Source organism: Heterocephalus glaber, unplaced genomic scaffold (genome assembly GCF_053883595.1).
Source record: "Heterocephalus glaber isolate CG9 unplaced genomic scaffold, H.glaber_assembly_v1.0 deba00001572, whole genome shotgun sequence".
NCBI lineage: Eukaryota > Metazoa > Chordata > Mammalia > Rodentia > Bathyergidae > Heterocephalus > Heterocephalus glaber.
In genome coordinates, this window is record NW_028258357.1 from 19,019,193 (window position 1) to 19,032,399 (window position 13,207).

A 13,207-nucleotide genomic window follows, 5' to 3' on the forward strand; every position below is an offset into this window, starting at 1 on the left:
ATGAAGTCACTGGTGAATTCGACCAAGCATTTAAAGAAACGTTAATGTTGGCTGCTGTCAGACTCTTCCAAGAAGACGAAAGAACACTTCCTGACTAGTTTTATGAGGCCAGGATTATCCCAATACCAAGGCACATAATTACCTGACAGGAAAAATAATCAGACCAACATCTCTTATGAACGCAGATGCAGACGTCCTCAACAAAATACCAGCAAACTCGACCTGACGTATCAACAGGGTTAAACCCATGGGCTCAGGGGCTTCTCTCAGTAACACCAGGATGTTCAATGTAAGAAAATCAGTGCTAACCGCACATAACAGCGAGGAGGAAAAGCCACGTGGTCATTTCAACTGAGGCACAAAATGCACCTAAATCCAACGCCCTTTCATGCTTAAAAAATAACTCAGAAGAAAAGGGAAAGGAATGCTCTCAATATGATAATGAGTGTTTACGGAAGACTCATCCAGCTAACATCTTACTTGGTGGTGAATGAGAAACACTTTCCCCTTAAAACCAGGGAGCAACAAAATGCTTACTTTCATAATGGCTGTTCAACACTACTGTCAGGTCCAGCTGGAGCAATTGGGCAAGAAAATGAAATAAAAGACATCCGAGTTGGAAAGAATGAGGCAAAAGCATCTTTATTTGCAAACTATAGAAAATACCAAGGAACACACACACACACCCTGAGCTAATAAACAAATTTCGCACGTGGGGTACAAGATCAACACACTCCTGCATTCCTGTTCACCAATGGGGATTGACTCAATGAGGAGATGAGGAGGACAATACCATTTCCAATATCATCGGGCTGGGTGTGGCCCACACCTGTAACCCCAGCACTCAGGAGGCTGAGGCAGGAGGATCCCTGGGAGTTGGAGGCCAGCCTGGGCTACGTAGTGAATTCAAGGTCAGCCTGAACTACATAGCGAGACCCTGTCTCAAAACAATGCACTGCCTCGCAAGCACAAGGTTCTGAGTTTGATCCCCGGTACAAATAAATAAATAAATAAATAAATACATTGGACCTCACTAAAATTAAACACTTTTTTTTCCCTGAAATTAAAGACTTTGAAGCATCAAATGACATTATTAAGACAGTGAGAAGGAGCTAGGTGAGGTGACCCATGCCTGTAATCCTGACAGGAGGCTGAGGCGGGAGGGTGGCTAGTTCAAGGCCAGACTGGACTGCATATGGAGACCTTTTTCTGTCAGAGAGAGAGAGAGAGAGAATGAGGAAGCAAGAAAAGAGCAAGCAAGAAAGAAGGCAATGGAAGATGACATTTCCTAGCTTCTTTTGTGGACAGATCTGGCCCCTTCTTTTGATCAAGCCTGCTCCATGGGGCCTTCAACGTAGACCGTTTAAGATGGACAAAGGGGATGAGTATTAGCTCAGTGGCACTGTGCCTGCCTCAAAAGTACAAGGTTGTGCGTTTGATCCCTGGTACCAAAGAGAAAAAAAAGATGAAGAAAAGGAATTCGTATTCTCTCTCTCTCTCTCTCTCTCTCTCTCTTCCCCTCCTTTTCTGCCACCTGGAATATGATTGAAATGGCTACTGCACTGGAAGCCATTTAATTGCTCACTTAATTAATTAATTCATCTAAAAATTCTGAGACCAGGCTCTTACTATGTTGCACAGAGGGACCTCGAATTCTGGGCATGAGTGGTCTCCCTGCCTCAGCCTCCTGAGCATCTGGGACTCCCATGCACCCCCTGCCCTAACCAGCCAGAAGCCGCTTTGGGCCTCGGAGCTGCCTAGCAGATGTCGGGAGAAGAAGCCTGTCTCCCCAAGACCCCCACTATGCGCTCTGAGGTACATTTGTGAGCAACAAGCCCTTCTATCTGGATTCGACTGCTGCTACCTTGTAGTTTGGGGTTAGAGATGACCAAATCTCACCTCATCTTCAAGACACAAGAGGAAAAATCCAAGAGTGCATTTAACAAAGAAACAAACAAACAAACAGAAAAGGTGATGTTGGCCATTTCTCCCCTCCTTATGTGTACTGGAAATTTTACAGTCACCATCCAATACACCGAATAACCATTCTTGCTACTTCTGTCCATCCTTCCAAGAAGATATTCTTGTCATGATCAAGTTCTTATTACCGAAAGCTCCCCAGGTCATAAAATACCCTTTCCCCGAGGCGCGATATTTCCTGGCACATGCTCGCTGCAGTAAAACGATCACAGTATTAAAGAGGCAGGGGGTGTGAGGCCAAAGATGGCATGGCAGCTCCGAGGCATGCATGCCATTTGCCCGTCATGCTGCGCATTCCTCTGCAACATGACCCGGCGTCCTTCTGGCCCTTTTGTATGTGGCATTCAGTGCCCTGGGAATGCTGGGAAAGTGATTCTTTTGGGGAGATTTCCCCGTCGTAGCACAGTGTGCTAAAGCCACAAGAGGCCACCGTGATTATTTTTTAAATCCCTCATTTTATACAAAAAGAAGCTGGAGCCCAGTAACTCAGCTGTTTAACGATAGGCCCAGAAATAGTCTAGTTCCTTTCTTTTTTTTTTTTTTGAGACAGGGTCTCACTGTGTAGCCCAGGCTGGCCTCCAACTTGCAGCCACTCTCCTGCCTCAGCCTTCTGAATGCTGGGATCATAGGTGTGCACCACCACACCCAGCTCTAGTTCTTTATTTCATCTATTAATTGTCAGGCTCAAGAAAGCTATGTTATTTTCTTTCAGGCCGCCTCTAACTTAGTGTTACTTCAGACCCGATTTCTGGTTGACACGAACCGCTCAGCTTCTCAAAGCTGAAGAATCTGCTTTAAAAGCGAGTGAGTGCCGGGTGAGGCAGAGAGGGCTTTCTCCTCCCGAGCTGGTCCCGAGGGCAGCCAGGCCACCTCCTCCTTGCCGCATAGCTCGGCCATGAGGTTATGGAGATCTGAGTCAGGTTTCCAGCCAGCCTGGCACAGAGTCAGGCAGCTGTGCCCAGGCGCAGGGGAAATGCAACAAGATGGCATGGCCACTTCAGGACCAAGAGCCGGCCCGGAGCTCCGTGTCAAGGAGCACTCACCCACGAAGCTCCCCACTGCTAACTTTAACCCTCGGCTCTGACGGCCCACGGGTGCCTTTCCCTGGGCCCTGGGTGGCTCCAGCTTCTCCCAGACTCCCACGAGCTCAGAAGGAAGGAACTGAGTCACACGATTCTGTGCACGTCAAAGTTAGGTTTTCGTGGCCGCCTGCTGCCCTGCGTCAAAGCGACACTGCTGGTCCCTGGTCCCTGTGCCCCCAAGACTGTAAGCGTGCAGTGTCGTGGCTTTCACTGTGTTCACAGAGTTGGACTGCACAACCACTTTCGATTCCAGAACCCTTTCCTCATGGCTTCAAAGTCCCCTGTCGAGGAGCAGCCTCGCCTGATCCCGCTTCCTCAGGCCCTGGCAGCCCCTCATCTACATCCTGACTATGGATTCGCCCGTTCTGCATCTTCCCCCAGAGGGGGAATTGGATAGTATGTGGCATATTGTTTCAGTGTCTGCTTTGGGGGTCTGGCTTCATTCCCTTGGCATAAGTTTCATTCTTGTTCCGGTATGTATCATTGCTTCTCTCCTTTATATATAATCTTCCAAAAAGGTAATTCGTGCAAAAAAGTAGAGCCAGACATGGTGGCCACGCCTGTAATCACAGCACTTGGGAGGCTGAGGCAGGAGGATCGCTGTGATTTCAAGGCCACCCTGGGCTACATAGTGAGTTCAAGACCAGCCTGAACCACATAGTGAGACCCTGTCTCAAAAAAAAAAAAAAAAGGCAAATACTATGCAGGCATTGCTTAATCCTCTTGGCAAAGAAAGTGAAACAAGAAATTCCACTGAGAAATTTGGCCTATTGTGATGCCGATAAAATATAACACTTTCAAACTAAATAATGAAGAATTGATGAAAATGAAAAGTTAAGAGAGCATGAAAATTACTATGGGAATAGATAGAGATTTTTATTTCTGACCTTAGTAAAAAATCAAGGCATAAGATTGGATTCGCCTGTTAGGATTTTGGTTTTGATGTTTTTTATTATCTGAAAACCGTGTGCATCTGTGGGACAGAGGGAGAGGAACTCGGAATTTAGTCAGGGCGCTGTCTTCTCAGGGCCACAGGGAGCGACGGAGCAGGGAAGGGCGGAGATTCCTCCCAGCAGGCCAGGCTGGCGCGGGCAACAGATGTGGCTGCAGCATCCTCGGAGAGGGCGGGCGGCGTGACCAGAGCGAATAAAAGCCCGCTGCGTCCTCAGCCCTGCGTCTCACCGACCTCCTGCGCGTCTGTCCCAGCCCCGGGCTTCTGTCCCCAGCCCGAGGGGAGGAAACTCCGACTGCAGCCATGCCAGAGCCCACGAAGAAAGAGGGTAAGACTCACCCCTAAACACGGGGTCGAGCTTCATCTTCAAACAGATATCCAGTTCCTTACATAGATTGTGAAATGATAGAATCACTGTGCTACTGTACGGGGTGGCAAGGGACAAGAGGAAAGATACCAGAGTGTGACGAAACTATCTGATGACCATGGTCTACAAAGGAATATTGACAGCAGTGATTAACTGGCCATGGGGCCCCTCAGTGGCAAGGGACCCTAATAGGGTAATTTCAAGGTTCTGGCTGTGCTGGGAAGCAGGTGTTATTTTCAAGCCTACTTTCTTGGGGTTGATGTCAAACTTTTCCCTCTGTATTTGCAGTGTGCAGAGAATGAGGGCTTGGAATGCTTTTGCAGATGGTTAATAACTTTTATCAGGACTTCAGAGAAGAATTATGACAGTATTTCTAGATTTGCTGTATTTTTTTTCATGGAAAGAGATTTAAAATACACAGGTCAAAAAGTATTATTTGCTTTTATTGGTACTTTTGGAGTTTTATTGTCAAGTTCTTGCATGAAAAGATGTTTCTGATGGCTTGCGTCGTTCCTGAGTTTTATTGTGTACAGTTTCATGCTGTAGAGCCTTTGTGAAACAGTAAAACTGAAAATATAAAAATATTCTTCATTAGAAGAAATGTTTCCTTCAGTTAAGTTTCTCCTTTCTATAAAATAACGGTGTTTTAAAAACTACTGATTAATAATGTAAATAACTGGAATTAGTGATTATGCAAATAATAAAAAGCATCCATCTCATAAGAGCATTGACTTTCATTTTTAATGCAAATATCCTTTAAAATATTACTTCATTCATATCAATCTACTGCGTTCTTGAATCCTTCTTTCACATTCCTGCAGATAAAAGCACACACACAAGATGAAAAGATTAGAAGGGAACATAAGAGTAATATTTAGTTTTTTCATTTTTTATCTCTTAGAGATGCTCTCAACCATTGTTCCGCCCAGCCTTGAGAAGGATCCCCCAGTGGAAACACTAACCAAACTCTCAGAAGCCTTTTAAATCTATTTTCTTTATGTCATTAGGAGCACTGTGGTGACAGGGTGATCAGTTTACAGGGTACCTTCTTTAGTGGCGGGATCACTGCTGGGTGAAATCTGCTGCCCAAAATAACCACACCAGATGCATGCATTAATATGGAAACCCGATCCCTGCCTGGGTGTCTCATTTGTAATGCAAATGCTTCTCCTGTGAATTAAGTGTCTTTTTATTTGAGCTGTCACTTGACTCTCCTGGATGACACACATTCTGTGTTTCCTAGCAGAGGACCGAACATTATTATTATCTTTTTTTTTGGTACTGGGGATCGAACTCGGGTCCTTGCACTTGCACAGCAGGCAGTGAAACCACTGAGCTAAATCCCCGGCCCCGAACATTATTTTAATTATCCTGAGTTAAATGAATTTGGTGGATGAATTTGCGTTTGTTTCAAGGCCCACCTGGAAGGACCAGTGTTAGAAAGGGTTTGAGAAAGATGCTCTCAGATGTAACTCGATCAAACAAGGAGGGTGGAAGAAAGGCACAGAGATTTATCACCGTAAATAAAAAGTTCCTTAAAAGCTGCACACCCTCTGGCCCCCAAATTCCAATCTAAGCAACTATTCTATGGGAATAAGAAACCACTTTCGGGGAGAAGTTTGTAGAAGTACGTTTATCACAGCACTGTTTCTAGAAGCGGAAAAACTGGACACAGCTTAGATGTCCTAGTGAGGGACCGGTATATACATCATGCTGCAGCCAGAGAGCAGAATATCACGCAGCCATGAACAGCATGCTATGGACAGATGTTCATCAACACGGAGAGATGCTCATTACAATCATTAGTAAAGAGAGCAGAAGCATATGCTTAAGAACATGTAGAGGGTCTCATTCATAAAAAAAAAAAGTTTAAGCATCTACAAAAACAACAAGAAAGGCTGTAGAAACTATAAAGCTAATTAAATTATTCTGATGCTAGACAACACCAAGCTTTATGTGTGGTTTGAGAACTCAGTCAGATTTGTTCTACTTTTGGAGAGAGTAAAATTTTAAAGCTACAAACAGGAAAACAGCCAGGCATGGTGGCGCACGCCTGTAACTCCAGCACTCAGGAGGCTGAGGCAGGAGGATCACCTCGAGTTCGAGGTCAGCCTGCCCCATGTAGTGAGGTTAATGCCAGCCTGAAGTGCATAGCGAGACCCTGTCTCAAAGAATAATAATAATAAAAAAGTTAAAAAGGAAAGTAGATTTTTAACTTTAGTCTCCCACACTCGAATGTATTTTTCTTTTGGAATAAATCCATACATATCCGTACGAAGCCTCTGGGACTGGCCTTCCCTGACTTTAAAAGCATGGTTGCTATTCTGTGTAGGAGTCCCCAGCCCAGTACAGTAATTTTATACCCACAGATTCTTTGCTTAGTTTAAATTTAGATGATGGGAAGTAGGCACAAAAAAATAAAAAGGGTCCCTGATTCATTTCAAATCCACGGAGGAAGTACAGAGATTTTTTTGTTCCCTTTGCAGCAGAACTGATTTTTAAAGGCAATAGCAAGGGCTGGGGATTTAGCTCAGTGGTTTCACCACCTGCTGTGCAAGCGCAAGGACCTGAGTTCAATCCCCATCCCCGGTACCAAAAAAAACAAACAAATAAAGGCAACAGCACCTTGCAGAGCTCTGTTTGGTGACGCTGCTGCCTCTTCCTGATGTGCCATCAGGGGCTCAGGGGTCAGCAGTTCTGATTCTGGCTCACACCGCGCTGATTTTAGTCCCTGTAAGAGCACCCCAAGAATAAAAGCTGCCATAGGCAGATTCTTCACAGTCACGGCCATCTGAGTGCTGCTCCCCAAAGAGGTCCTGCAACTCCTACACCACACCATTTTTGCTTGTTTTTTTGAGTTTTTGAGATAGGGTTTCACGATGTAGCCCAGGTTGGCCTCAGACTCCCAGAGATCCTCCCGCCTCAGCCTCCCGGAGTGTGGGACACAGGCGTGTGCTGCAATGCCTGGGTTGCTGTGAGTCTAGCTAGGCTCCACGGACTGGGCTGGCTCTCCTGGGATCCAGCAGGGTCTGGCAACTTTCTCAGAGACTGGGTTTCAGCCCTGGAAGGTGCCAAAGCTGGGGCACTCTGGCGCCTCCAGCCGATGGCGGCCCGGTCCTCAGGGTGCAGCCAGGTGTGGCCTGATCTCCTGCAGGGACGTCCAGTGGAAGTGACAGTCAACAGCCTGCAGTTAGAGCCTCGGGATTCCTGGTCCATGGCCCTCTCTGGGAAAAGAAAGTCTTGTCCCTGAGGGGTGGCCCCTTCCTAGTGGGCCTCTCTCTAGCTTCTTCAGCGGAAGACCCACTCTTTGTAGAACTACGGCTGAATGAATCCTTTCACCTCAACACAACTGGATTCTTCGTAGAATGGTGATGAAGTTATTCTGACGAAATGGTAAAGGTTGGTGCAGGAAGTGTCAGCTTTGTGGAAATCTCCCAGAATGCCTTGCCCAGACATTTATTTATGAATCAACTATTAATTGCGCACTTAGTGTATGCTTGTGGCTGGGATTTCAGGGATCTACGCAACACAGCCTCCGTCCTGGAGGTCCTCAGTTTCCTTGGACCCTAATGTACAAATAAATTCTAGTAAAAAAGAAAAAGTAAACTTCATCACCATACAATTAGAACATTTCAAGGGCTATTTTTCCCTGTTGTGAGATCTTTATTTATTCAAATATATTATAAATGGCTCTGAAACCCATAAAGGGATCTCCTCAGAAGTGTTTCTCTGTGGTACAGAAGGAGAAAACCTGCTCTTTAGCATCCCGAGACTACTGTTGGCTGGCAGAGTCTAGAGAATCCAGGAGGCTTCTCTTTACAGCCCTAAGCTGAGGCCTGGGCGTGAGCGTCGCCTTGGTGTGGACATCACAGGCCCTGTTATGTTCCCTCCTCAGAGAAGGACACGGGCCAGCAGCTCCTCGAGCTTGCGCCTCGGAGGATCTCTGTAGTTCTCTTTTCCCCGGGGAAGATTTCTTCTCAAAAACTCGGGCACAGGGTGAAGCACGGTTCATGGAAGACTGTGATCCAAGGGGCCAATGTCATGACTGCAGGCGTCGCCGTCAGAGTTGTGTGACCCCTTGCCGGGTCGGCGTCCACCGTCTGTTTTATCTGCCTTGGTTCTAGCGGAAATGGGGTCAAGAAGAACAACTGTGTACCAGGCCAGGGGATTTTTCTCTTGCTACATCTTTCTTTCTTGGTCGCTGGAGACTTCATCCCAGGTTAAAGCTGAGCTGAGCCCCATGCCTATCTGAATGGAGAGTGGCAGGGATGGCCCCTTGCTTGTCTCTGGCAGCGCCCAGGGCGCCGTCAGGGTTGGACAAGGAGCCTCGCTAGCTTGGTCCCTCTTCGACCTTCGGGGTCCACCTGCGTGAGCCTGGTGACCGGCCTCACCCAGCAGAATCAGGTCTCCGGACAGTCAGGAGGCATCTAGTCAAGCCAAAGACACAGTGAGTGTTTAAAAATACATTACAGTGAAAGATGCAATGCCACTCACTCCCCTCAAAGTCCTCTCCGGCTTCTGACACACTCATCCCATGTCCCTGCTGCTCTCTGCAGCAGCTCTGGAGTCCTCTTTCCTGAGTGTCTTTAGTGCACTGTCCTGGCCGCCTCGATGCCCTGAGTAGATTCAATCCGCATACCTTTCCCGGTCACTTTGACTTTGAGGAGGACCCAGAAGTCACACGATGCCAGCTGCGGTGGCTAAGGTGGACGAGGACGCACTGTTTATAGAGCCTGCCTCCCCATGGGACGGCGCTCGGCAGCAGCATTCCCAGTGTTCTTGATCACACCTTGTAAAGACCCTCACAAAAGAGGACTCCAGAGCTGCTGCAGAAACTGGCAAGAACAATGGGATAAGTTCATTCAAAGTGAGGGGGAGAATCCCGAAGGCATTCAGGACACAGTCGTACTGTGATGATTTTAAAATTTAGACATTCATCATTTATTTTGATCACCCCTGAATGTACACATCTATACCCATGTATCTAAAATATTCCCTTTCCCTGGAATTGGGAAAGTGCATCATTTATAGGAATAAAAGGAAAGCGAGAAGGAGGCAGAAGGGGCAGTTTCTCAGGGCAGCCACTTTCCCCCTCTGGTCGCTGGTGCGTTTGCGCCAGTGTGAAGGCCTGGCTGAGCAGCAGAGCTCTGCGACTGACTCCCTGCCTAAGAGGAGAACGGCAGAGGGCTGGGCTCTGCGCTCTGAGAGGGCCCAGGCGCCCCATGGGGCTTAGTGCTTGGCACGGCCACGTTTTTCTCAGTGGCCTGCTTCTATGACTGTCCGCCTGCACCTGTTAGGAAGATAAATAAAGGACCAGCCAGTTCTTTCCTCTCTAGTGTCCTAAATATATCGCTTTAAAAAAACTTGGGAAAAACAAGTCCCCCTGCTTCTCCAGTGGGTCCAAAGGGGTCTCCTTCTTGTACCCCAGCGAAGCCGAGGGCAAGGAGTCAGGCTCGGATCAAAGGCAGAGCCCAGGCTCCCGGCTGCTCGGGACCAGGCATTTAGGATCCGTGTTGTCTCAGCAGCTCATGACCTTGAGATGCTAAGCATCTGCACACGCGGCTCATTAGCAATTCCTTATAACAGCAATTTCAAGTCCAGTTCTCCAACATTCACATTGGAATAAACTATCCTGGCTGAAGAGGCTTTTAAACAATGCCTGGGCACAAGGATAATTAAATAAAGTCTCTTTAAAAGCTTGAATGTGCCCTGTGTGGTGCACACCTGCAATCCCAGCACTCAGGAGGCTGAGGCAGGAGGATCACCATGAGTTTGAGAACAGCCTGGGCTACATAGCCAGGCCCTGTCTAAAAAAAAAAAAAAGATGCAAACTCTTCAATGAATGTGAAATGATATTTCTGTAATACGCATCAACAAACCTATTTTAAATTTTAGAGAGTTGTTGAGAATAGGCAGCTGGGAAATAATTACTATTTTTTTTTTAGCCATAGAAATATCTTTGATGATTTTGCTTAAAAGTCTACGTTTTATAGAGGGTGTATTTTATGGTCCTTGTGGACGTCTAGGGAAGAATTTTTATTATTACAAATAACCACTATTTTTGTCTGTACTACTCCTTAATTAGTTCATGACACCTCAATTAAGTGTCACCAAAGGCCCTTCGCGGTCAGCCGTTTCTGCTGTAATTCTAGACCAGATCACTATACACACTGAGTGTATTAGGTAATAAATCACAGGCTCAAAATTCAAAAATAAGTAGAAATGTTAATTTCATTTGTGTAAGTAAGGGAATCTGGCCATGTTTCCCCTGTTTTTACCCCATGTTGATCTTTTGTTTTGTTTTGTTCTTTTGAGACTGGCTGGGCTTGAACTCATAGTGATCCTCCTGCCTCAGCCTCCCCAGTGCGTGGGTTATAGGTGTGCACCACCATGCCCCGCCCATGTCGATATTTGCTGGGGACAGGTGTCTTTTCTGGATTCCTTGCTCAGTTCAGAGCCCTGGGAAAACCCAACAAATTCACAGAAAGGTAGTTGCTGAATCATACTCTTCCCAGTAGCTACTGTTTATTCAAGAACATTTCCTAAAGTTTGAGAACGCAGTGACTATGGAAGATGAATAAAAAGAGAGACAAATTACATTCATTGTCATCTAGTTTCCAAGGTGCACACAAATCACTTCCTGACCGGAGAGGACAGGGCTTCTGTGCCCGTAGCTCTTCATTAAGAGTCTGTTCTGGGAGGTCGTGCCCAGGTGTGGTTTCCAGGGAGGACATTTGGACGGCCCGCAGACAGACAGAGGGACAGACAGGACCTTGGCCGGGGCTCCTGGCCAGCAGGCAGAACGGCTTCCCTGTGTATTTCCAGAGTACAGTTTTAATCCCGACAAGATTGGGCTGTGGACGGGGTGATCTGGCAGAGGGAAAAGCTGGGCTCTTTCAATCTCAGGTGTATTTCTCTCTCTAAAAGGAATTCACCAAAAGCTAGCTGTGAGCTTCCATTATGCCTTTCCAGTTAAATGCACTTTGGCAAGACATTTGCCCTTTTCTGCTCTCTTAGGAATCCTTTTATAGGCCACTTTGGTGACCAGTGCCGTATCTAAAATGACCTATAAAAGGTCAAGTCTTAGATCTTAGAATTTGGTTTCACCCAGTTTTTTTTTTTTTTTGGTACTGGGGATCGAACTCGGATCCTTGTGCTTGCGCAGCAGGCGGCGAAACCACTGAGCTAAATCCCCAGCCCCTCACCCAGTTTTTTTTTTAACTTGTATTTATCTATTTAGGCTAAACAATTTTCTTCTCTAAAATCATCTAAAACTTTCTCCCAGTGGCGTCAAAAATCTTCTTAAATTCCTGAAGAATTCTTTATTGTATCAGTAAGATTTACAATTTGTATGCCTTGGTTTCTTCCTCTGTAAAATGTCATCAAAACTGCATTGTATCGTGCTCGCTTTGGCAGCACATATACTAAAACTGCATCTTACTTACTCAGAACAGGAGGTAGGATACAGCAAGACCTCAAGCATTTTCCGTGTAAAGCAGTGGCCTCAGAAGTCTTTCTGCTGTGAGGTATTATATGTCTCACACATAACATAAGCTTTGAGGCCAACGCTACCAACACAAGGTATACAGCAACCGCTGTTTCCCCAACACCTTGAGTTGAGCTTATAATATGTTTCCAAAAAGCTGCTGCTGTCATCACCATCAGATCACCAGCACCAGGAGGATTTCCGTGTTTTTCGGGGGGGTGAAACTTAGCTGTCACCGCCGGGAGCTCAGGTACCATGGAGCCCGGCTAAGAGCTCAGCTGCTCCTTACTGCCCCATTCAGATGAAAGCATCGCCCTGTGAAGTCGAACCTGTCACGACTGCCTGGGGTCAGCGGGCTTGGGTTGGAGGGACATGAGGACTTCTCCACCCCCAGGGGAGCCACCGGGGGTCCCTGGCTCTGGTTTTCTCTGGGACATCTCGTCAAGAGGGCTACATGACCACACGTAGGAGCAGTGGGTGACGGTTGAGGGCCACTGTGTTTACCACTGGGGACTTTATTTTTATGACCCCACCTGGCATGGGGCCTCTCCTTCCTCTACTTTTATTTTTTTATTTTATTTTTTGGTACCGGGGATCGAACTCGGGTCCTTGCACTTGCAAGGCAGGTGGTGGAACCACTGAGCTAAATCCCAGCCTCTTCCTTCCTCTATTTTAAAATAAGTCACCCCACTCAGGGCCCAGCCTGGAAGGGACCTGTCCTGTGACCCCAAGCACTTCCGCCAGCCACCCAGGCTCCCAGGCTCCCAGGCACAGGGAGAGATGGGGCGGGCGACAGCGCAAATCACTTTGCAGTTATTTCCTTTTGACTTATGCCGGCATTGCTAACCTTCTTCAACTAGAGAAAGCTCTTCCCCACCAGCAACCCCAGCTCTGTCACTCCAAAGCCCACTTGATTCTTGGAAAACAGAAGATTAGGCGACAGTCTGGAGACACAGCCCAAGCTTGTCCGGGTTGCTACATAGTAGCGAGCGGATTTAAACCTTGAGCCCTGGAATCACTTCCTGAAACATGCAGAATTCGGAGGACAGAAGAGCAAGCTGACGAGGAGGAAAAAAGGCCTGTAGATTTAGGGAAATTCCGTCAGGCTGAATCACTTTATCGGCAGTAATGGGGTTCTCTGTAAAGCTAAGGGTTCATTTGGTTTGGAGCCCGAGCACACCATTATTCCTACCAGTGTGGATACAGTGTTCTTAAAGTGTAATATGTCTCTCCCTGCTTCTGAAGAGAAAGCAGGGGCCTGGAGTTTATAGCCCAGCTGTAGAGCACTTGCCTAGCATGCATCGAGCCCTGGGGTTTTTGCAGTTTTTAATGCAAAAAAA

The 13,207-nt window shown here is 46.9% G+C and overlaps 1 protein-coding gene across 16 annotated transcripts in view; it reads left to right on the top strand.

The window, feature by feature from the left end:
• Positions 1-4,237: 4,237 nt before the first annotated feature.
• The window catches only part of Mybpc1 (myosin binding protein C1), a 66,769-nt gene continuing 57,799 nt past the window's right edge, over positions 4,238-13,207 (top strand). For all 16 annotated transcript variants that reach the window (XM_087192700.1, XM_087192699.1, XM_087192702.1 and 13 more), the window contains exon 1: positions 4,238-4,342. In XM_087192700.1, coding sequence (XP_087048826.1) covers positions 4,318-4,342 — 25 coding nt within the window. In that variant the 5' untranslated portion in view covers positions 4,238-4,317. The remainder of the gene's footprint in view (positions 4,343-13,207) is intronic.